The sequence below is a fragment of the Corythoichthys intestinalis genome, chromosome 21, assembly GCF_030265065.1.
Source record: "Corythoichthys intestinalis isolate RoL2023-P3 chromosome 21, ASM3026506v1, whole genome shotgun sequence".
NCBI classification, from domain to species: domain Eukaryota; kingdom Metazoa; phylum Chordata; class Actinopteri; order Syngnathiformes; family Syngnathidae; genus Corythoichthys; species Corythoichthys intestinalis.
In genome coordinates, this window is record NC_080415.1 from 23,795,596 (window position 1) to 23,821,084 (window position 25,489).

Genomic DNA, 25,489 nt, shown 5'->3' on the forward strand with positions numbered 1-25,489 from the left:
ACTGCTGGGACAGCCCCCTTTTGTTCAGATCACCAACGGATCAATGGCTGCCACGTCGATGTCCCGGCGTGGCCGCACAGCAGTGAGCATCAGCACGTACTACCAGTTGCTTACTAGCTTTTATGTAGGTAGAATTTGTACTTCTCTGTAATGCACTGAGTCATTTAAAATTCTTAGTAACATTATGGTGACCATATTTTGATTTCCAAAAAAAAGAGGATACTCGGCCTGGCATCGAGATACTTGAATTTTACTCGAAGTTCACTCAAAGATGCCTACTGTATATACCTGTATATGCCTACAGCGCTCATATTGAACATTTATGAAAATCTTTCATAGATACAACAAATATTTGTACTTTTCTTTGTAAATTTAACCAACAAAACTTATGACCTTCAATATAAAGTGTATTCAGTTTCATTAAGATCCATCAAGTAGTTTCCGAGATATGGGCATTTAGAATGGGGTCAACCATTTGGAACACCCTGTATATATCGTACCGGTATATAAAATATATTATATTTATATACTATATGGCATATACTGTATATATACTAGGGCTGTCAAATGATTACAATTTTTAATCGGATTAATCACAGTTTAAAAATTAATCGTAATTAATCGCAATTCAAACCATCTCTAAAATATGCCATATTTTTCTGTAAATTATTGTTGGAATGGAAAGATAAGACACAAGACGGACATAAACATTCAACATACTGTACATTAGTACTGTATTTGTTTATTATAACAATAAATCCACAAGATGGCATTAACATAATTAAAATTCTTTCTGTTAAAGGGATCCACGGATAGAAAGATTTGTAGTTCTTAAAAGACAAATTTGAGTACAAGCTATAGTAATTTTTTATCAAAATCCCTCTTAACATTTTGGTTTTCAGCCACGTCGCTTTTCTTTTTGTGAACATTATTTTTTTGAGAGACAGGAATATTAATTTTGTTGTGCTTTCACTAAATGATACTGTAGCGACTTAACTGTTCTGCCCATATGCATGATGGAAAGTTGGGCAACTATGACTATCAGTGGTGGCTGCAAATGGTATACAGTATGTTCTGTGTTATGTTCAACTAGGCGTGTTAAGAAAAATAATGTCTACGCACTGCCCAAATGTATGATGGGAAGTTGGGCAACCATTACTGTCAGTGGTGGCTGCAAATGGAATACAGTATGTTCTGCATTGTGTGAAATTAGTCGTGTTAAGAAGATTGTCCCTTGCTCCGCCCAAATGCATGATGGGAAGTTGGGCAACCATGGCTGTTAGTAGTGGCTCCCAAAGCTTAAGCCAATAAAAGGCGCGGTCCAATGAATGCCTGTTCCCACTCGCATTTCTCTGCCTTTTCGCTTTCAATGTGCTAAAACGGCGTCATCGTAAACTATTTGAGGCAACGCATGAACGGGTCATTCCGTGCATGCGTTAACTGCGTCAAATATTTTAACGTGATGAATTTTTAAAAATTGATTACCGCCTGTTAACGCGATAAATTTGACAGCCCTAATATATATGGCCATGTACTATATAAAATGTAGTATATTTATATACTATATGGAATACATATATATAGTATATATTATATACTACATGGAAATATTCTTCCTAAAAAATAATAAAACAATAAAAACGCAAAAAAAAAAAAAAAGAATTAAATGGTGATAAAAATAATATAATGCAGACCCATGAAGATGTAGTCCAGTCAATACACACGCACAGTAGGCTAAGTGCCAACTAAAATTTTTTATAAATTACAACAGCATAAACGTCTCCTAGAACTCCTCCTTATTGTAGTCTGTAAGTGCCTGATCTCTTTCCAAACCGTCATCCCAGTAGGTGGCGGTAATGCCCCGTGATACAAGGGGTAAATTGCCGACAAAAAACAAGAAGAACTACTCCTTCTCCCCCTACTAGTAGGAGCCACGTCAACGCAGGCAGATGCAGCCCCCAGCGGCCGGAGGGATTCTCTTCAAATTGGTCCCATGAAAAATCATGAAAACCGGACATTTTCATGAATTTATAAAACCCGACCGGATGGTACAGGGAGGACGTGAAAATTGGACTTGTCCGGGCAAAAGAAGACATTTGGTCAACCTAAGCAACATCCATTTTTTAAGAACTAAAGGCTAAGTTAAGACTTTCTTTATGTGTTTTCTGTCCTACCGGGTGGCGAGCGGGAACTTCCAGCAGACTCAACAGGTCCTCGCACGTGAACTTTGACCCTTGCGGGGTTGCAGCCGACTCGTCTGACTGGGGCCTGAATGCTTCCCTGGTTGCGTTCTCCAAATCTGCCATTAGTCACATTATTTAGAATTTACTACTACATTACTACTACTACAATTAAAAAAGCAACTAGTAAAACTACTGTACTGTGCTGTGCTGATAGAAGGCTTTGTTTTATGTTTGTAAAGTAGGCTCTTACCAGCGTAGGCCACAGTCCCTGCTTGATCCGCTTGCAGTCGGGACCAGAGCGCCTGGCGTTGAGCATCTGAGGGCTTCAGGCCCAGCAGGTCCAAAGCCTGAGCACACATGCATAAAAGCAGATCAATACAAATGCAATAAATGAATGTCCTCTCCTCTGCACTGACAAAACAGCAGAATAGTCGAGCTATCTATTGTACTCACTAATGTACATTGAATTTTATTTCAATGGTGTACAAATAGAAAACAATCAGATACCATAATTTAAAACTATTGTCGAAGGTATTTGTTTTTCACTAGTTCAACAAAAGAAATACTTATATACGTATATTTCAACTCACGATTTTTCGAATATACAGGAAAATAGTTTTTACATGGCCAAATCCTAACCAATCTAACTATACAATTTAAATAATGTTTTCTTCTTTGCGTTATTTTATAAAATATATTTATATATATATATATTATATTTGAATTTTCATTAGCTTCAAAAAGGTATTGACTTTTACTTTTTAAATAAAAATACTGAATTAAATTAGCTGCGCACACAGGATAGATCCTTGTAACAGCACGTCCTCTAGCGACCACTTTCATTATGACACTTCAAATGACAGTGGCGTTGTTGCCATGGCAACAAATGTGGCCCAATACAGAGAAATAATTATTATTAAAATGTAAGTATATAGTAAATGTAAAAGGAAAAATGTGTACTTTTTCTACTTGCTCCAATTTCAGACGACAGCCTCCTGAAAGCAAAACATATACAAATTTTCAACATTATTAATCATTTTATTAGGTACTTTTTTCACACTCAAGCACAATGTAGGAAACTGTGCTCCAAATAAGTAATCTACATATGTGAAAAGCGTCTAATTTCAAAAAACGGATTCCTACCCACGTTAGCATCAGGCTCAGTTGAAGAGGAAACCCCCACACGTTCGGTTCTGACTGGACTCACTCGGACCTGCAAACATGTTTAAAGTTCAGTAAGCATTTAAAGCTAAGACCAAATAGAAACATTAACCCTGCCTTTGCATTAAAGTTGATCAATCAAAACTTAATGGGTCGTAAGACCTGTGCAAAAGCCATCACCTGGCTGATGTTGACAGCCGGAAGTGTCTCACTGGCTGGGTTCCGGCTAGAGGTCAGCTTTGTGACCACAACTGGTGGCGTTGGAAGGGGACCGGCTGCCTGACCTGCAGGCCGGACCAGGTTCCCCCCCGGGACAGGACTGTGAGAACCACTGCTAGAGCCGGATGATGCCCGACGACGGATGAAGGCCACTTCCACGGTGGGATCTGGTCTATGATATCGCAACAAGCAAAACGTCAAAACCTGAAAATTGTGAATACGTGGTTTGTGAGCAGGATGGACCTGAGTTTGGTGCGGGTCAGGATGGTTCTGGCCTCCTCGTACGTCACGCCGATGAGCGATTCCTTGTTGATGGACACCAGCTGGTCTCCCACCTGCAGCCTGCCGTCCTTCAGAACAAAAAAAAAAGAAAAATCAACATAGGATACAATATTAAAAAATACTAGTCCTTCTCAAAAAATTGCACATTATGATAAAATGAATTATTTTTTGTAATGTACTGATAAACATTAGACTAATATATTTTAGATTCATTACACACAACTGAAGTAGTTTAAGCCTTTTATTGTTTTATTATTGATGATTTTGGCAAAAAGTCAAGAAAAAAATTAGGGGTGTCAAACGATTAAAATTTTTAATCGAGTTAATTACAGCTTTAAAATTAATTAATCGCAATTAATCGCAATTCAAACCATCTATAAAATATGCCATATTTTTCTGTAAATTATTGTTGGAATGGAAAGATAAGACAAGATGGATATATACATTCAACATACGGTACATAAGTACTGTATTTCTTTATTATAACAATAAATCAACAAGATGGCATTACCATTATTAAGATTTTGTTAAAGCGATCCATGGATAGAAAGACTTGTAGTTCTTAAAAGACAAGTTATAGAAATTTTATATCAAAACCCCTCTTCATGTTTTCGTTTTAATAAAATGTGTAAAATTTTCAATCAAAAAATAAACTAGTAGCCCGCCATAGTTGATGTCAATAATTACTTACACAATGTTCATGGGTGCTGAAGCCTATATAATCAGTCGCACCCAGGCGCCAGCAGAGGGCGGCAAAACTCCGAAAAACACAAGTACACCTTTCACTGTGCTCTCATTTTAATCTGTTTGAGCGGGTTATTTGTGCGTTAATTGCGTCAAATATTTTAACGGGATTAATTTAAAAAATTAATTACCGCTCGTTAACACAATAATTTTGACAGCCCTAAAAAAAATCCCTATCTCAAAAAATTAGCATATTTCATCCGACCAATACAAAAAAGGTTTTTTTAATACAATAAAAGTCAACCTACAATTAAATTATATCAGCTATGTGTTCATACTTGGTCGGGAATCCTTTTGCAGAAATGACTGCTTCAATGCGGCGTGGCATGGAAGCAATCAGCCTGTGGCACTGCTGAGGTCTTATGGAGGCCCAGGATGCATCGATAGCGGCCTTAAGCTCATCCACAGGGTTGGGCCTGGTGTCTCTCAACTTCCTCTTCGCAATATCCCACAGATTCTCTATGGGGTTCAGGTCAGGAGAGTTGGCAGGCCGATTGAGCACAGTAATGCCATGGTCAGTAAACCATTTACCAGTGGTTTTGGCAATGTGAGCAGCTGCCAGGTCGTGCTGAAAAATGAAATCTTCATCTCCATAAAGCTTTTCAGCTGATGGAAGCATGAAGTGAAGCTGCATTGACCCTGCCCTTGATAAAACACAGTAGTCCAACACCAGCAGCTGACATGACACCCCAGACCATCACTGACTGTGGGTACTTGACAATGGACTTCAGGCATTTTCGCATTTCCTTCTCCCCAAGTCTTCCTCCAAACTCTGGCACCTTGATTTCCGAATGACATGCAAAATTTGCTTTCATATGAAAAAAGTACTTTGGACCACTGAGCAACAGTCCAGTGCTGCCTCTCTGTAGCCCAGGTCAGGCGCTTCTGCCACGGTTTCAGGTTCAAAAGTGGCTTGACCTGGGGAATGCGGCACCTGTAGCCCATTTCTAGCACACGCCTGTGCACGGTGGCTCTGGATGTTTCTACTCCAGACTCAGTCCACTGTTTCTGCAGGTCCCCCAAGGTCTGGAATCGGCCCTTCTCCGCAATCTTTCTCGGGTTGCGGTCACCTCTTCTGGTTTTGCAGCGTTTCCTGCCACACCTTTTCCTTCCCACAGACTTCCCACTGAGGTGCCTTGATACAGCACTCTGGGAACAGCCTATTCGCTCAGAAATTTCTTTCTGTGTCTTAGCCTCTTGCTTGAGGGTGTCACTGATGGCCTTCTGGACATCAGTCAGGTCGGCAGTCTTGCCCATGATTGCGGTTTTGAGTAATGAACCAGGCTGGGAGTTTTTAAAAGCCTCAGGAATCTTTCGCAGGGGTTTTGAGTTAATTCGGTGATTCAGATGATTAGGTTAGTAGCTTCTTTAGAGTACCTTTTCATGATATGCAATTTTTTTGAGATAGGGATTTTTGGTTTTGCTTGACTTTTTGGCCAAAATCATCAATATTAAAACAATAAAAGGCTTGAACTACTTCAGTTGTGTGTAATGAATCTAAAATATATGAAAGTCTAATGTTTATCAGTACATTACAGAAAATATTGAACTTTATCACAATATGCTAATTTTTTGAGAAGGACTAGTATATTACTTATGAAAAGATGAATAACTGAATACAAATTGAATTTAGGTATGACACAAAATCGCACTAGTTACAATCAATAACACTGTGTGGCACAGAACTCAAATGTTGGCTGACAACACAAAGCAATACATTGACTTTTCAATTGTTCTTAACTAAATAAAACCCTCCTAGTTTGGGTCAACTGTGGACAATCATAAGTCAATGTACTCTTTTTCTTAAAATGTAAATTTACGGTAAGATATAGTCAGCTATGGTCAGAGTTAGGTAGAGTAGCCAAAAATTTTACCCAAGTAAGAGTACTGTCAGTTCAAAATAATATTACTCAAGTAAAAGTAAAAGTAGTCATGCAAAAAATGTACAAGGCGGAAAACACAGACAAGACTGAAAAAGCAGTTTCTGCTCTTGCACTCCTCTTTAAAATAAACTGCTGTATTTTAAGCCCAAAGAACTGTTGTGTTTGATAGAACAATGCTGCCATAGCAGATTCATGGCGCATGAAGCCCCCAAACTATTTTTAATTTGTCCGTTTTACCCTGGAAACCCCCATTTACAGACGTTGCGCAACCGCTTTTGTTTCGATTATTTTGCAACGTTCTGAAAAAATGTAACAAAATGGCTCAGTGGCGCACCCTTGAATTTTTGAAAAGGCCTCTCCATTCAGTTTTTTTTAACATAGAGTGCAAAATTTGGGGAGACGATACATTGTGCTCCAAAAAGTCTCTTGCACCCATTTTCCAAACCCAACAGGAAATCGAGTATTTTGGATTGAATGTGAAATTTTTATCGATTAACAGGGTGCACATTTGAGACCTTGGTGCCTAAAGTGTTAGTTGGATCCTCCTCAAAATTGGTGAGACTGTTCATGAGACATATGAGATCTTAAGTTCTCAAAACTAAGTTTTGATTCACGGGCCTGACCTGGGCGGGGTGCCATAGTCGGCCATTTTTTTGGGCAAAACATCAAATTCAGAAAACGACTAATAACTCCCTCATACAACATTCAATCTTTTTCATATCTGGCATGTATATGAGGTATCCCAGCCTGAACACGACTGCATTGAAATATTACCCATTACGCCTGGTGACCCCTAGTGGGAGAAGAAAATGTTCTTTTTTACGAGACAGGCTCCTCCTCTAAGGGAAAAAAATCTATTGACCTCAAACCTGTTTCAGGGAAGCTTTAGGACATGTGCGCAGGTGCCTGATGAAAAATATTGAGGTTTCGTTGAAGCAGAGGGGTCAAAACAGGAAAGTGAATATAACTGTCGCCATTTTGTCTCGCCACAGATTCTGAACAGTCATAATTTGGCAGACATACAACATATCTGCGCCATACTTCCCGTGCTTGGTGAGAGTCGTACCCTGAAGGGTCCTGTAGGGGTCATTTGCATTAACTCTGTAGCGCCAACTAGTGGCACCAGTAAGTCACTCATTTTACTGATACGTGTCCAGTTCTTTTCAGGTTGGTCACTGTTGTTTCAAGACCTTTTGTAAGACTACAATTTAAGGCCTATGTCCACACATCTCTGTCTGTTGCCGTGACGACCCTTTGCTCGCCATTAAAAGGAAGTAGATTTTTTCAGGGACTTAGGCAGCTTCTAGATCCACAAAATTTGGCACACTTAGTCGAATTGGCCCAATTAGAAGATTCATTTTGGTTTTGAATATGGGCTTGACTGCGCAGCTCAGTAGCACCTCCTTTTTTGTAGTACTGTTTTCAATAACAGCTTTTTCACCTAGGTGTGTGAACGTATTTGTAATCCCAAAAAAGAGGCGAGTTCCGAGAAAGTTCTGAGGAGATAATGAGAGGGAGATGATCTGCCACCACCCTGACCTGCATGCCGTCAGAGTGGTGTTAGGTCCGAGTTGCGCCAACGTGCGAGGGCGCATTTAGTCCTGCTTGCAGGCCTGTTTTATTTATTTATTTTTTATTTATTTATTTTATAATAATGACTTGATACAGACCAGCTGTTTGATAATGGACTGACCTTCTGGCAGTCTCCTCCCGCCACCATGTCCTGGATGAAAACCATGGGGCCTTCGGCACGGTTGGCTCCACCCTTGACGACCAGGCCCAGGCCGCTGCCCTTGGCGATGCAGATCAACTGGATCACGCTGTCGCTGCAGAAAGGACGGAGGGCACGCACATTGTGTAACACTTCCCTTCTAATCCCATCACAAGTGTTTTCACTCTCTGTCACAGAGCCTCTCAAACTAGGGTAGGGGTCTCTGACTGCACCTGAAGGCGGGTGTATGGCTATAGATGGAGACACCCTCTTTAGGGCTGAGCAGTTTCGGGCTCTCGGACGCGGAAGAAGAGGAGGCTGAGGAGGCGGCGTCTGTCAGCTTCCCTGCAAAGAAACAATATCCAGAGTTGAGTCATAACTGTGGAGGTCCACACGTCTTCTCATGTTTCACCTGCAGACTGCTGAGTCGGAGAGATCCGACCTGATGCCACCAATGGACCGGAGCCGTATTTCTCCATCAGCTCAGAAAACTCCCGCCTGGAGTCAACAACAACAATCAAGCCGTCATATTTTGAAAGTCAATGATGTTTCTGCAAGATACTAGCAAGCTGCTAATTGTAAATCGCAGACAGGTTTTTAAAAACGTGCAAGTCGATGTGGTCATCACTGTTGTGTCAGCCCGCGTTTCTGCTGACAAGGCGGCGGCGTGATGTTGAAAAGCGGCGAGGACAGCAGTGTCCGGTAGCGTCCCCTCAGATGACGCCCCCTTCGGAAAATAAAAACACTGGCGCCTGACCTTCAGCTAACACAATGGTGATGTCATCACTTGTTGTTGTATCGGTTTAATCCACCTTTTAATACCACCACCTTCCCCTCACAATTATACAATATAAGAATTCGACAAAAATGCCATTTTTATGCTCAAGTAAATAAAGCAGTATATTCAAGACTGTAAAACAGACAATTTTGTCATACATTTATAAAAGTTTGCTCACCTAGAGTCGTCATCCCTGGCAACCAGCAGGGACATGTGATTGGAAAGCGACGCCGTCCTCAGGATTTCCACTGCCCTGCACGTACAGCGCACACACATGATGTACAGCAAGATTTCATCACGCCTGGATGAAATCAAATCTGATGAACTCATTGACCACCATCAATGGTGACAGACGTCCAATTCATTTTGATGAGGGCCATGTATACACATGGCAGGGTAATTGGCAAAAAAGAACTTTTTCTACGGTTTGGCCTATCATCCATGCGCACACGCACATTTTTGCCATTGAAAATAGGCATGTGCCAGTATGAGAATTTGATGGAATGATAACCTTAAACCAAAATATCATGGTTTTACGGTATAACGGTATTGCAATTACAGCTCTAAAATGTGTTACTTTGAGATATCTGTGTTAAAAAAAAAATGAACAGGATTTTGATTTTTCAAGCCATATTAGCAAATTGGAACATACAGGGGGGCAAATAAGTATTTAGTCAACCACTAATTATGCAAGTTCTCCCACTTGCAAATATTAGAGAGGCCTGTAATTGTCAACATGGGCAAACCTCAACCATGAGAGACAGAATGTGGGGAAAAAACAAAATAACATTGATTTTTTAAGAATTTATTTGCAAATCATAGTGGAAAATAAGTATCTGGTCAATACCAAACGTTCATCTCAATACTTTGTGATGTACCCTTTGTTGGCAATAACTGAGGCCAAACGTTTTCTGTAACTCTTCACAAGCTTTTCACACACCGTTGCTGGTATTTTGGCCCATTCCTACATGCAGATCTCCTCTAGAGCAGTGATGTTTTGGGGCTGTCGTTGGGCAACTCTGACTTTCAACTCCCTCCACAGATTTTCTATGAGGTTGAGATCTGCAGACTGGCTAGGCCACTCCAGGACCTTGAAAAGCCACTCCTTGTTGCCCTGGCTATGTGTTTGGGATCATTGTCATGCTGAAAGACCCACCCACGTCTCATCTTAAATGCCGTTGCTGATGGAAGGAGATTTTCACTCAAAATCTTTCGATACATGGCCCCATTCATTCTTTCCTTTACACAGATCAGTCGTCTTGGTCCCTTTGCAGAAAAACAGCCCCAAAGCATGATGTTTCCACCCCCATGCTTCACAGTGGGTATGGTGTTCTTCAGATGCAATTCAGTGTTCTTTCTCCTCCAAACAAAAGTTCTATTTTGGTTTCATATGACCCGAACACATTCTCCCAGTCCTCTTCTGGATCATCCAAATGCTCTCTAGCGAACCGCAGACGGGCCTGGACGTGTACTGGCTTCAGCAGGGGGACACGTCTGGCAGTGCAGGATTTGAGTCCCTGGCGGCGCATTGTGTTACTGATAGTAGCCTTTGTTACTGTGGTCCCAGCTCTCTGTAGGTCATTCACTAGGTCCCCCCCATGGGGTTCAGGGATTTTTGCTCACCGTTCTTGTTATCATTTTGATGCCACGGGGTGAGATCTTGCATGAAGCCCCAGATCGAGGGAGATTATCAGTGGTCTTGTATGTCTTCCATTTTCTAATAATTGCTCCCACAATTGATTTCTTTATACCAAGCGTTTTAACTATTGCAGATTGTCTTCCCAACCTGGTCCAGGTCTACAATTTTGTCTCTGGTGTCCTTCGACAGCTCTTTGGTCTTGGCCATAGTGGGGTTTGGAGTGTGACTGACTGTGGTTGTGGACAGGTGTCTTTTATACCGATAATGAGTTAAAACAGGTGCCATTAATACAGCTAACGAGTGGAGCCTCGTTAGACCTCGTTAGAAGAAGTTAGACCTCTTTGACAGCCAGAAATTTTGCTTGTTTGTTGGTGACCAAATACCCTAATTTGGAAATACATTCTTTAAAAATAAAAAAATGTGATTTTCTGTTTTTTTTTCTCCACATTCTGTCTCTCATGGTTGAGGTTTACCCATGTTGACAATTACAGGCCTCTCTAATCTTTTCGAGTAGGAGAACTTGCACAATTGGTGGTTGACTACATACTTATTCGCCCCACTGTAAGTATAATGGTAAGTTAGAATAAAAAAACATACTGAAATATTTTAAATAACATTAAAATAAATGCACTCCAGTCTTTAGGTGAGCCTAAACCAACAGCCACAGCTCAACATTATTAGCATAATAATAATAATAATGGGATTATTTTCCATAAAAAGCATGTGTGTATGATACATATATTGTTTACATTATACACACACTCTCTTTCTCAACTCAGAGAGTTGCCAGAAAGAAAAAAAACACCACACGTCTTATGACCCCTAGACACACTAAACACGCTGGAGTTAACTCTCATAGCTGGTGGGAAACGTTCATGACAGTGTTTACCAACCTTTAATTTTGTACAAATGCGAAATCATATTGGAGGTATTGCCTCCTCGGCAGCCACCCTCCGCAAACATGTTTTACACGTCGGTTGGCCCTCCTCCTCTAAGCCGCAACCGTCTGTAACTTTTTAATAGTCGAAGTTTTCCCATACCAGCGATTTTGTTTTCTTTGATGGGGAAAAAAGTTCAGGAGTTTGACCTCCCTCAGCCATCGTGTAGCACAGCTGACACACTGACACTGAGCAACAACCGGTGGGGGAGGGTTGAGCCTTGTAGCTGCAAGCGAGGGATTTCTCCCTGCATTTTGGGACATAAAAAATAGCTAATAGTGTAGGGACGGTATGACGGAAAATTTTTGCGGTTTTGAAATATTTTCATAGCACGGTATACCTTGAAAACGGTAATTGGCACATTTCTAATTGAAAACGAGAAATCTTAAAAACTCCGCCCAAAGTGAAGATGTGCGAATTCTGCGATTGTAGCGCCATCATGTGGACAGTGATAACCGAAGATTTAACTGTGGAAACGTCACTGAGTGGACAAACTTTGTTCCTACATCACACATGAGACCAATGTTTACATTTGGAGTACAGTATTTTTCGGACTATAAATCACCGTTTTTTTTTTTTCATAGTTTGGCTGGGGGTGTGACTTATACTCTGGAGCGACTTATGTGTGAAATTATTAACACATTATTATATCATTTCACATGTTATTTTGGTGTGTTGGAGTCACACTGATGGTTTGGTAAACTTGCTAGCATATTCTTCAAGCTATAGTTATCTGAATAACTATTAATAGCTATGTTACGTTAACAAACTGGCCATGTTCGCATTTCGTTGTTCATGCATCATGTAACATTTTTATTTTAAATTGCATTCCAAGATGACATATCTATTCTATGTGTATGATTTTATCAAGTAAATTTCCCCCCAAAATGCGACTTATAGTCCAGTGCGACTTATATATGTTCTTTTCCTATTCGTTGTGGGCATTTTATGGCTGGTGCGACTTATACTCAGGTGCGACTTATAGTCTGAAAAATACGGTAAACATGAATACCTTCACAGTGGGTTAAGATTATTAGACAGGTACTTTTTGCTTCCATTTAATTATAAACTCTTGCAGTGCTTCATATTGAAGAACACATGTGAAGGACGTGGGTATTATTGAAAATTATTTTTTGCGCATTGTTATGAATGTACTTATAAACGAATGAATGCAGTTAGCTGTTGAAGCTTTTTTTTTTTCTAAAAAAGTGCTGGTGTAGACGTAATTATTTTTTCTGGACGTATTAAAGCCGGATCCTCGGTTTAAAAAAAAACAAAAAACATAAAAAATGTCCTATAGACCCTACCCACCTACGTCACAAAACCACGTGCTCGCTGTATGGTTCCGCCCACTTGTCCGTCATTTTGACTCTGTATTAGCATTGTTTTCAATTGATGGCGGAATTTAAAATGCATTTCATGGAAGACCCGGTGCTTTCTGATGCCGCAAACTCACTGGATCTGTTGCATAAAAGGCGTTATGAGGAAAAGCTTCGTTCTATACAGTCGCCATAGATCCATATTTGATGCCCAAATCGATGTTTTTCGACCCACTGTCTTCGCCCTGTCTGCCTGACATCTGCTACGCAGATATTTACAATTATCTTGTCCACACTAAATCAGCCTATTCTCACGAAAATATGAAAAACTTCAAGAGCTTGGAGGCTTATAAATACTTCGTTGCTGGTTAGGTGAAACAGGTCCTCGTCCACGAAAATTCGGCAGGAATCTATCTTGTGCTTGGAAAGGTGAGTTACGAAATTTTCAATTCAAAATCTTTTGTTATTGCTAACATCCACTGTCAAGTCTAATGTATTTCATGTCGTTTGTCAATGGAGTTAAGGCTTTTAATGTTTATATGGTTTAGCGATAGCACTCTCACTACATACATACGTGTATATTGTCGGCGATTAGCCTAGCAATGATCTTAATTGTGGTTATTTGTCAGCCCCGTAGACGAGGCCAGTTTCTTTCACTTAGTACCAGCTAAATATTATTCAAAAAATAACGATGGTGGAAGAAAGGGAAGTCACAAACATCTTGAATTTGAAACTATGTCGTACTACGTCGTATGTTGTCGGCGATTAGCCTCGCAATGATGTTAATTGTGGTTATTTGTCAGCCCCGTAGACGAAGCCAGTTTCTTTCACTTGGTACCAGCTAAATATTATTCAAAAAATAACGATGGCGGAAGAAAGGGAAGTCACAAACATCTTGAATTTGAAACTATGTCGTACTACGTCGTATGTTGTCGGCGATTAGCCTCGCAATGATCTTAATTGTGGTTATTTGTCAGCCCCAAACCCTCTAAGTTTATCTTAAATGCATCTTACCGGATATAAAATGACTACTACATAGTCTGTGGTGATTTTTTGGTGCCCAGTTTTCACGTCGAATTGCAGCCGTCCATTTCGCTCTCTTTGGATCCCTCGGAATATCTTCTCTGTTAGTGCAACCAACAGCCACACACGCCTTCACCATTTTGATTATTAATGTTAAGGAGCAGAAAAACACGCCGTAAATAGGAGAAATGTACGTAGCCGTAACAGGTTAACACTATGTTTTGACGGACAAGTGGGCGGTACCATTCAGGAGAGCGGAGTTGTGACGTCACGTGGGTAGGGTCTATAGGTGTAGACATGGCCTAGGATCGATCGCTGCCAGCCCTCCCAGTGAAAACGTGATTGGATTTCTATTGCCATCAATGGCACTTAAACATCATCATATTGTGTACCTCTCATTGGTGACGCCCCTCAGGCTGATGTTATTCACATCAACGATCAGGTCACCTGACTTAAGTCGACCTGGAACACATAAAATAGAGAAAAAGAGGATGACAATTTCCAGTACTTGAGTTTATTAAAAAAATCAATTATTTTTTGCTCCTTTTATGAAAAGTAATACAAAATGATAATGTCAAATAAGAAAACATCTAATATCATTAGCGTAGCATGTCTTCAATACTCTACACGCTATCATAGACTTCGCTTCATATGACTTGGAAAATTAAAATTCATTAATTAGATGAAATTTAATACATAGAAATAAAATAATTTAAAAATACCATCAAGAGCAGCCAGTCCTCCCGCTACGACTCTCTTAATGAAGATGCCAAAGTCCTCTCCCGTCAGCTCTCTGTAGCCGCCAATGATTTTTACACCTGGACATGTAGAAGCAAAAAAATCAGTACTCATAAAACATAGCAGCAATGCATGCTGGAAAGAAAGCGTTAGACTGACCCAGTCCTCCCTTGCAGTGGGAGAACTCCAGCCGGTGGACGGCTCGGCCGATGCCGTGCGGGCCCATGATGGTCCTGAACGCACCCAAAAATCAAACCGGTAGACCTTCACAATCTTTTTAAAATCATACAATCGCATCACACAGAAAACAGTAGTGACGCTCCAGGATTTAAACCAATATTTGCACTAATTAATTAATTTTCCCGCATTTCCAAATAGTTGTACAGAATGTACTGAAACTGGGGCGTCGTCATCAAGTGAACAGCAGAGTGGAGCGCCAGCAATTAAACTGATCGCTTAATTCTCGATAATCTGCCTGATCACCTGCCGCCAGTCATTAACATCACTCAAACGCACTCACACACACACCATTCAAAGTCAAGTGGTGTTACAACAACACAAAGGTAAGCTCTACTTGCATCATCAAGTCACAAGTGGTGCCCATTGAAGAATTTAAATAATGCCTGCTTAATCCAGACAAAATGCATTAAATAGATTTACATATTATTTTTTTCTTGATGTAGTATCACGAAAAATATATAAAGGCAACTTAGAATTCCAAATGTGTCATAAGTGATACTACTTTTGATGGAGTCTGCATCATCAGTGTTATATTCTTCTTAAAGAGATCCACGGATAGAAAGACTTGTAGTTCTTAAAAGATAAACGTTATCAAGAGTTAAAATGATTTGATATTGAAACCCCTCTTGATGTTTTCGTTTTATACAGTTTATAGAATTACTTTAACTAGTTGGTCGCCATTGTTGTTGACGTCACAGGACGGTGACGTCACATGGTTATGCTACCGAGCTTCCAGAGTATGACTATGATTTTTTCATTTTAAACCCGAGAGGAACATTAATGAACATAACAGCACTGTCGATATTTCACAAAACGAGCAGAAAATGCTAAATGAACAGGAAAGACGGGATGAGGCGAAGTGAATTTGACACCCAAAGTACTATTGTTCGCTTTCAGCTTGTTTTGTCTAGATGCATACAGACAGAACAGACGAAAGATGCCTTAAGAAAATACTTAAACATAGTAATATCAAATAAGGGTGGTTTAAATATGCTTCGTGACTTATGTGGTCAAGGGGTTAACAATCTGCTTTAAAGTCCGATCACGTCATTTTCAAAGTATCGGAATCGGCAAAAAAATATCAGCCATGCCTTTTTTTAATATATATATATATATATATTTTTTTTTTAATTAAATTGTTTTCTAAATGTATTTAACGTTACAGACCTAATATGTTACACTCATCCAAAGTCTTTAGTTTAGGCTTAAGGTACCAATAACGGCGGTAGTTAATTTTAAAAAAATGTATCACGCTAAATATTTAATGCAATTAATGCATGCGTTGTATGACCCACTCATGCATTGTCGCGCTCAATCTGTAATGGCGCCGTTTTACCCATTTAGAGAGATAAAAGGCAGCGTAAAAATGAGAGCAGTGAATTTTGGCAGCCTTTGGAGCCTTTTTTTAATAGGCTAAAGCCTAACAATCCTTCACCCATCCATCCATCCATTATCTTCCGCTTGTTCCGGGGTCGGGTCGCGGGGGCAGCAGCTTTAACAGGGAAGCCCAGACTTCCCTCTCCCCAGCCACTTCAACCAGCTCCTCCGGCGGGATCCCAAGGCGTTCCCAGGCCAGCCGAGAGACATAGTCTCTCCAGCGTGTCCTGGGTCGTCCCCGGGGCCTCCCGCCGGTGGGACATGCCCGGAACACCTCTCCAGGGAGGCGTCCGGGAGGCATCCGAACCAGATGCCCGAGCCACCTCAGCTGGCTCCTCTCTACGCGGAGGAGTAGCGGCTCGACGCCGAGTCCCTCCCGGATGACCGAGCTTCTCACCCTATCTCTAAGGGAGAGCCCGGACACCCTGCGGAGGAAACTCATTTCGGCCGCTTGTATCCGGGATCTTGTTCTTTCGGTCACGACCCAAAGCTCGTGACCATAGGTGAGGGTAGGAACGTAGATCGACTGGTAAATCGAGAGCTTTGCCTTTCGGCTCAGCTCCTTCTTCACCACTACGGACCGGTGCAGCGTCCGCATTACTGCAGACGCCGCACCGATTCGCCTGTCGATCTCCCGCTCCCTCCTACCGTCACTCGTGAACAAGACCCCAAGATACTTGAACTCCTCCACTTGGGGCAGGATCTCATCCCCGACCCGGAGAGGGCACTCCACCCTTTTCCGACTGAGGACCATGGTCTCGGATTTGGAGGTGCTGATCTTCATCCCAACCGCTTCACACTCAGCTGCGAACCGCTCCAGTGAGAGTTGGAGGTCACGGCTTGATGAAGCCAACAGCACTAAATCATCTGCAAAAAGCAGAGATTCAATGCTGAGGTCACCAAACCGGACCCCCTCAACGCTTCGGCTGCGCCTAGAAATTCTGTCCATAAAAGTTATGCACAAAATCGGTGACAAAGGGCAGCCTTGGCGGAGTCCAACCCTCACTGGGAACGAATTCGACTTACTGCCGGCAATGCGGACCAGACTCTGACACCGGTCGTACAGGGACCGAACAGCCCTTACCAAGAGGCTCGGTACCCCGTACTCCCGGAGCACCCTCCACAGGATTCCCCTAGGCACACGGTCGAACGCCTTCTCCAAATCCACAAAACACATGTAGACTGGTTGGGCGAACTCCCATGCACCCTCGAGGACCCTGCTGAGGGTGTAGAGCTGGTCCACTGTTCCACGGCCGGGACGAAAACCACACTGCTCCTCCTGAATCCGAGATTCGACCTCCCGACGGACCCTCCTCTCCAGCACCCCTGAATAGACTTTACCGGGGAGGCTGAGGAGTGTGATTCCTCTATAATTGGAACACACCCTCCGGTCCCCCTTTTTAAAAAGGGGGACCACCACCCCGGTCTGCCAATCCAGAGGCACTGTCCCCGATGTCCACGCGATGTTGTAGAGGCGTGTCAGCCATGACAGCCCTACAACATCCAGAGCCTTTAGGAACTCCGGGCGGATCTCATCCACCCCCGGGGCCTTGCCACCGAGGAGCTTACCAACCGCCTCAGTGACTTCAACCCCAGAGATCGAAGAGCCCACCTCAGAGTCCCCAGACTCTGCTTCCTCAAAGGAAGGCGTGTCGGTGGAATTGAGGAGGGCTTCGAAGTATTCTCTCCACCGACTCACGACGTCCCGAGTCGAGGTCAGCAGTACACCATCTTCACTATACACAGTGTTAATAGTGCACTGCTTTCCTCTCCTCAGACGCCGGATGGTGGACCAGAATTTCCTCGAAGCCGTCCGGAAGTCGTTTTCCATGGCCTCACCGAACTCCTCCCATGTCCGAGTTTTTGCCTCGGCGACCGCCGAGGCCGCAGTCCGCTTGGCCAGCCGGTACCTGTCAGCTGCCTCCGGAGTCCCACAGGCCAAAAAGGCCCGATAGGCCTCCTTCTTCAGCTTGACGGCATCCCTTACCGCTGGTGTCCACCAGCGGGTTCGGGGATTGCCGCCACGACAGGCACCAACCACCTTACGGCCACAGCTCTGATCGGCCGCCTCAACAATGGAGGTGCGGAACATGGCCCACTCGGACTCAATGTCCCCCACCTCCCCCGGGACAAGGGAGAAGTTCTGCCGGAGGTGGGTGTTGAAACTCTTTCTGACAGGGGATTCTGCCAGACGTTCCCAGCAGACCCTCACAATACGTTTGGGCCTGCCAGGTCTGGCCAGCATCTTCCCTCGCCATCGGAGCCAACACACCACCAGGTGGTGATCAGTTGACAGCTCCGCCCCTCTCTTCACCCGAGTGTCCAAAACATGCGGCCGCAAGTCCGATGACACGATTACGAAGTCGATCATCGAACTGCGGCCTAGGGTGTCCTGGTGCCAAGTGCACATATGGACACCCCTATGTTTGAACATGGTGTTCGTTATAGACAAACCGTGACGAGCACAGAAGTCCAATAACAGAACACCGCTCGGGTTCTGATCGGGGGGGCCGTTCCTCCCAATCACGCCCCTCCAGGTCTCACTGTCATTGCCCACGTGAGCGTTGAAGTCCCCCAGTAGAACGAGGGAGTCCCCAGAGGGGGCGCTCTCTAGCACACCCTCCAAGGACTCCAAAAAGGGTGGGTATTCTGAACTGCTGTTCGGTGCATAAGCACAAACAACAGTTAGAACCCGTCCCCCCACCCGAAGGCGGAGGGAGGCTACCCTCTCGTCTACCGGGGTAAACCCCAACGTACAAGCGCCAAGCCGGGGGGCAATAAGTATGCCCACACCTGCCCGGCGCCTCTCACCATGGGCAACTCCAGAGTGGAAGAGAGTCCAACCCCTCTCGAGAGGATTGGTACCAGAACCCAAGCTGTGTGTGGAGGAGAGTCCGACTATATCTAGTCGGAACTTCTCTGCCTCACACACCAGCTCAGGCTCCTTCCCTGCCAGAGAGGTGACATTCCATGTCCCAAGAGTTAGCTTCAGTAGCTGGGGGTCGGACCGCCAAGGCCCCCGCCTTTGGCTGCCGCCCAACTCCCTACGCACCCGACCCCTTTGGCCCCTCCCACAGGTGGTGAGCCCACGGGAAGCAATCCTTCACCCTATGGATAGAAACATCATGGGAAGCAGTGTGGGAAAGCAAGGTAGCAATTGATCTTTTTCTTTACCCCTTAAGTTATTTCCCAACGCAGAGAAGAATATATATTGGTTGCACAGTCATGGGTCCACTTCCTATCATGCATTTTGGTTGAATGGCTGCAGTATCATTTACTGAAAGCTCAACAAATACACTAGATGGCAATATTTAGTCACAATATACAAAGTCACAAGTCTTTCTATCCGTGGATCCCTCTCACAGAAAGAATGCTAATAATGTAAATGCCATCTTGAGGATTTATTGTAATAATAAACAAATACAGTATTATGTACTGTATGTTGAATGTATATATTTGTTCGAGTTTTATTCATTTTTTTCTTAATGCATTGCCAAAATGTATATGATCGGGAAAAATTATCGGGAATGATTGGAATTGAATCGGGAGCAAAAAAAAAAGTAATCGGATCGGGAAATATCGGGATCGGCAGATACTCAAACTAAAACGATCGGGATCGGATCGGGAGCAAAAAAACATGATCGAAACAACCCTACTTAAAAGTATGAGAGGGAAACAAATGCAAAAGTATTTTGAGCCAATGAAAAAGTAATAAAAGACTCAATAAAAACACAAATAGTAAGTAGAGTACTCACCGCTTTTTACCGATGAGCGTATGTGTTGGACGTCTCGCAGCGTAGAAGGAATTGCAGTAACCCGGTGTTCTACCAAAACGTCATACATCGGCGAAACGTGCTATAACAGTTAAAACTGACACCCAAAGTACAACCGTGCGTTTTCAACTTGTCTTGTTTGGATGCATATAGGCAGAACATACTAAAAATGCCTTAAGAAAATAATTAAATGTAGTTATATCAAATAAGGACAGTTTAAATACGCAAAGTGACTAATGTGGTCAACAGATCAACACTGCTTTGAAGCTACCACATGAAAACACAATGCTTAAAAGTATGATACATGCAAAAAGTATTTTTGAGGCAATGAAAAAGTAATAAAAAACCTCAACAAAAACAAAAAAATAGTGAGTACTCGCCGCTTTTAACCAATGTGCACGTGTGCAGGATGCTTGCGCAAGCGCACTGAACATTGTGTAGACGTCTCGCCGCAAAGAAGGAATTGCAGAACACCGGTAGTATTTGTCAAGTGACAGAGACAATGTACGTCAGGGGTCAGCAACCCTGGTCCTCAAGTGCCACTATCCAGCTTATTTTCCATGTCTCCCTCCTTTGACACACCTGAATCAAATGATCAGCTCATCAGCAAGCTCTGCAGGAGCCTGATAACGATCATGATTATTTGATTCAGGTGTGTTAAAGGAGGGAGACATACAGGGTTGCTGACCCCTGATCTACGTCATCACACCGTGTGTCCACTGGCGCCTTCCGTAAATCAAAACATGTACTAAATATTATAGATTTTTAAATCAATGTCAATATTTTATGTGTTTCTAATAACATATTTTAGTAAAACGAACAATTGTGGCTTATTAGAGCCTACAAGTCTTTAAGTCCGAGGTTCCCATTAAAAGCTCAAAAAGTAATTCCCTTTGTTCTTAGACATCCAATCTCATCTCTCGCTGCCTAGCCTTCCCAGTTCAAATGGATTGGACATCGATCGCCATCAATGGCAGTGAATAAGGTAAAAAGCCGTGTGTACCAGTGGTGGAATGTAACGAAGTAAAAGTACATTGTTACTGTACTTAAGTACAATTTTGTGTATCTGTACTTTACTGGAGTACAAATATGAAGTGTTACTTCTTACTTTTACTTCACTACATTCGACAGCACGTATCTGTACTTTTGACTCCACTATTGTTCAAACTGTCGTCTGCGTTACAAGTTACTTTAGTTTGTTTTCTTTTTTTCTCGTTGGGAATTAGCTTCGTTTTCATGCCTCCGGCGCAATCGAAAAGCCACATGCAACTATACTGTAACTGAGCATAGGCAGCAACACGTGTACAAGCAAGATTAGGCAGGTGAACAAGATATATTAATACCTCAACATACGAAGGAAATTGGTTTCAGGATCTTGTTTGAAATGAGTTGAAATGGTCGTGTGTCAAACACGATTTTCTCATAAGACTATATTATAATTTCATTAATTCGTTCCACAGCCCAAAAACCGACACTAAATCCTTATTAAGTACATGCTGGTACTGTTATAAATGGCATTTACATATAGCGAAACAAATAAATCATACATAAAAATCGGAAGAATAATATAATAATTCCTGTACCGTATTGGCCCGAATATAAGACGGTGTTTTTTGCATTGAAATAAGCCTGGAAAAGAGGGGGTCGCCTTATATTCTCGGTCTAGACAGTATACCCATTCACGACGCTAGATGGCGCCAGATATCATTGAAGCGATGTTCTGTCATGATAGATCTCAGCTACTCTCCCCATTCACGACGCCAGATGGCGCCAGATATCATTGAAGTGATGTTCTGTCATGATAGATCTCAGCTACTCTCCCCATTCAAGTTTAACCAGTTTGCATTATTTTATTGCAATGCTTTTCTTTATTTAGATTTGTTTCAAGACAACAGTTAGTTAGACTTCACTTTGATAGTTAATGCAGTTATTGCAATTTTGTTGTTTTATCACAATAGATTGGTTTATTTACATTTCAAAAACCAGAAGCCATTCATATACGAATGTGATTGCACTTTAGTTTACATATTTAAATGTTCAATATTAAGATTTGAATGAGGCAAAATAACATGCTTTTTCTCTCAAATATATTGTTATAATCATTTGTTTCGGATGTACTGTAATTATGTTCTGTATAAAAATTAATTTGGTGTTCAAAAAGTCTTTTTTCAAACTTGAGTCTTGAAAAAGAGGGCGTCGTCTTATAATTAGGGACGTCTTATATTGGGGCCAATACGGTAATAATGTAAAGAATCAGGTTTTAATGTGGCAGACGTGTTTTGCGTGCTGTACCTGAACGCACCGCGTGGCTGACGTGACAGAGATAGGAAGGTGCGGTAGAGGTTTTACTTTCTCTTTTAATGTTTTGTTGTTGGCGTCAACTGCGGCGGACTAGACATAAATGATTAAAAACCTGACGAAGCTGGCGATTTCTTTAGCGATGTTACCACAATAATTACTGTGACCTTATGTCGGGCCAGTTCACGGATGCGCACACAATGCTCGTATTTTTATTATCATTTTCATCTTCATTTTAATGTTAAGCGTAACTTTTTCCTTTTTTCACCACCAGCACTAACCTTTTTGGAACCGTGTTGATTTCTCTCAAGAAAATCCGCCGTGCTTCCGTCTTGCGGCAAAACAAACAAATGCGGCGCTGTCATAAATCGTCTTATTTCGAGCATGTCGTTGTATGTCAAAACAAATAGCTTGTCAAATTTTATGTCGGATGTTGAAAACGTGTGACAATGCGATCGTATGTCGAGGTACCACTGTATTGACCAATAAAAACCAACAGTGAGAGCAGCTCGCCTTCAGATGGGTGTTGCACACTCTTGTACAGTTGGTGGCGGTATGTACCTGATAGTTGCTTACAATCCGCCATTAAGTTTCAGAGTTTTTGTGTTTGTTAAGCTTCTGTGTACAGTGCAGTCAATTTTATTGATTGTTTTTTCTTTTCCGTAAAGTTTTATATAAAACTGAGCAGTCAATGAATTTTCTAGTTCTTTGAATATTGACTCAGATCTCTATCAGATCTTTGTATACTGAAGGGAACTCTAATAAGCCACAATTTTTCTGTTTTACTAAAATGTTATTAGAAACACATAAAATATTACCATTGATTTAAAAATCTATAGTAGATGCTTTGACCTACGCCATGTTATAAGCGCGCAATGGATGCTTGGAATGATGACGTACATTGTCACTGTCACCCGACGAATACTACCAGGTTACTGCAATTCCTTCTACGCTACGAGACGTCCAACGCATGCGCCCATGGGTTCAAAGCTGCGAGTACTTACTATTTGTGTTTTTATTGAGTCTTTAGTACCTTTTCTTTGCCTCAAAAACACTTTTTGAATGTGTTTTCCTCTCATATTTTTAAGCATTGTGTTATCTTGTGGTTGTTTTAATGTAGAATGTTGATCTGTTGACCACATTAGTCACGTAGCGTATTTAAACCACCCTTATTTGAGTGAGCTAGCATTAGTTGAGTTAAGGCATCTTCAGTATGTTCTGTCTGTATGCATCTAAACAAAACAAGCTGAAAGTGCTTGATAGTACTTTGGGTGTCAAATTCACCTCATATCACCGTTGTAACACATTTTGGCAGAACACAATTTTTCTCCCTACTCTGGTCTTGTCTCATCCCGTCTTTCCTGTTCATTTTGCTTTTGCTGCTCGTTTTGTGAAATTTCGACAGTGCTGTCATGCTCAATAATGTTCCCCTCAGGTTCAAATTGAAAGGGTTGAACAGATATCATGTTGCTAGAGTCATACTCTGGAAACTCGGCAGCGTAACCATGTGATGTCACCGCCCTGCGACGTCAACAACAATGGCAGCCTACTAGTTAAAGTAATTTTACAAATTGTATAAAAACGAAAACATCAAGAGAGGTTTCAATATCAAATTATTTTAACTCATTATAATGTTTATCTTTTAAGAACTACAAGTTTTTGGATCCCTCTAAAAAAACATTTTATTTATATACTTTTACTTTTTACTTGTAAAGTAAATGTTAAAGCAAATATTTGTGAAGCAAATACTTTTGTACTTTTACTTTTTTTTTTTTTTTTTTTTTTTTTTTTTTCTTTGGTACTGGTATTTTTACTTAAGTATTTTTTGCATCTGTATCTGTATCTGTACTTTTTTTTTTATTTATTTTTTTTTAAAGTGAATACTTCATATCCCCACTGCTGTATACTGGAGTACCTTGACTTTTTCTAATTATGAGTTGCCCACTGGTTTGATGATTTTTATTTAAAAATAAAAAATAAAAAAAAAATCAATCATATTCCTATTGTTTATTAATTTTACTTCAATATTGATTGGATCAATATTTATTTTTGCATAAATTTCCATCTCAGCTGACCAATATTTTTTGAATTTTAAGAAAAAAATGATTTGTAAGTAAAAAATATGCCACTAATTGGGTAAATTTAATGTAAAGCCTTCACATGTTAGCTTTTAAAGTTGATTTTGATTTTCTTTGCTTTTAATGTAGTATTCTCAAAATAATACATAGATTAGCTAATTAATAAAAAAGATTAGCTAATTAATAAAAAATAAAAAATAAAAAAAAGTAATATCAATCAATGTTAAAAAGACAAATCAAAAAATGAATAACAATAACAACTCAAATCTGCGCAGGAAGTGGTTCTCAAACTGTCATGATGCTCTTAAAGGGCCAGCACACATTCATGTGACAGCAGCAACAGCAGCAGCAGCGTGTGGACGTCAACATTTGACGCACGTGCCCGTAAGCAAACAAACACATATGACAAAAACAATATTAACAACAAAAACAAAACAACAAGGGCTTTACCTCATCCAATGAAAGAAGGGTGTCGAAAACCAGGAGGTAGGAGACAAGAAATAAGCTTACCAGTAGAGCAGCGACAGTCCATTGAATCGTTCTGCTTCCTGCGGGAGAAATGGCATCGCACAGCGTCAGCGAGAGGACAACCAGCCAATCACACGCGCACACTGGCACACATACACTAGACGCACACTGCCATGACAAAACGGTGCTTGTCTCTGAGGAAGACGATGATGAGACAAGGCTGGCGCGCTCGTGTTGGCGAGGCTTAAATCGGCCTAGACGGTGAGACACACACACACACACACCTTCACACACTAATCCCTGTTGATACCTGTCCCACACAGACACACACATACCTACACAACATCAGGAACTACACACAAACAACATCAGTAACCATAGACAAATCACGCATAAACAGGGCTCACACAGAAAAGAATATCAGCAATTTCAAATAAACAAACAGAAAAAGCAATCACACAAACACACACATGCAAAATCAGCACCTAGACGAAAAAACATCCTAATGTAGTGCTGGGTAAAAACTATCCAGAGGTGGCAAACGGGTGATTCAAAAATTGTTTTAGGTGGGCCAATGTCCACCAAACCTACCGGTGAACTTTGCGACCCCTGACCTTTTAAGCCACGGTTACGGTGG

General features: G+C 41.5%; 1 protein-coding gene across 5 annotated transcripts in view; it reads right to left on the reverse strand.

The window, feature by feature from the left end:
* stxbp4 (syntaxin binding protein 4) overlaps positions 1 to 25,462 on the reverse strand; it is a 68,541-nt gene extending 43,079 nt beyond the window's left edge. Inside the window, exons 1-15 of one of the 5 annotated variants that reach the window (XM_057826362.1) lie at positions 25,009 to 25,346; positions 24,895 to 24,932; positions 14,778 to 14,851; positions 14,603 to 14,698; positions 14,273 to 14,342; positions 9,140 to 9,214; positions 8,596 to 8,681; positions 8,417 to 8,528; positions 8,166 to 8,298; positions 3,807 to 3,913; positions 3,525 to 3,735; positions 3,327 to 3,396; positions 3,144 to 3,178; positions 2,434 to 2,530; positions 2,175 to 2,299 (exon numbers count right to left, since the gene is read on the reverse strand). In XM_057826362.1, coding sequence (XP_057682345.1) covers positions 2,175 to 2,299; positions 2,434 to 2,530; positions 3,144 to 3,178; positions 3,327 to 3,396; positions 3,525 to 3,735; positions 3,807 to 3,913; positions 8,166 to 8,298; positions 8,417 to 8,528; positions 8,596 to 8,681; positions 9,140 to 9,214; positions 14,273 to 14,342; positions 14,603 to 14,698; positions 14,778 to 14,851; positions 24,895 to 24,932; positions 25,009 to 25,185 — 1,506 coding nt within the window. In that variant the 5' untranslated portion in view covers positions 25,186 to 25,346. Of the gene's footprint in view, positions 1 to 2,174; positions 2,300 to 2,433; positions 2,531 to 3,143; positions 3,179 to 3,326; positions 3,397 to 3,524; positions 3,736 to 3,806; positions 3,914 to 8,165; positions 8,299 to 8,416; positions 8,529 to 8,595; positions 8,682 to 9,139; positions 9,215 to 14,272; positions 14,343 to 14,602; positions 14,699 to 14,777; positions 14,852 to 24,894; positions 24,933 to 25,008; positions 25,347 to 25,443 lie in introns of those variants that run through there. The other 4 variants (XM_057826361.1, XM_057826365.1, XM_057826363.1 and 1 more) reach the window with 4 other exon arrangements.
* Positions 25,463 to 25,489: the final 27 nt, after the last annotated feature.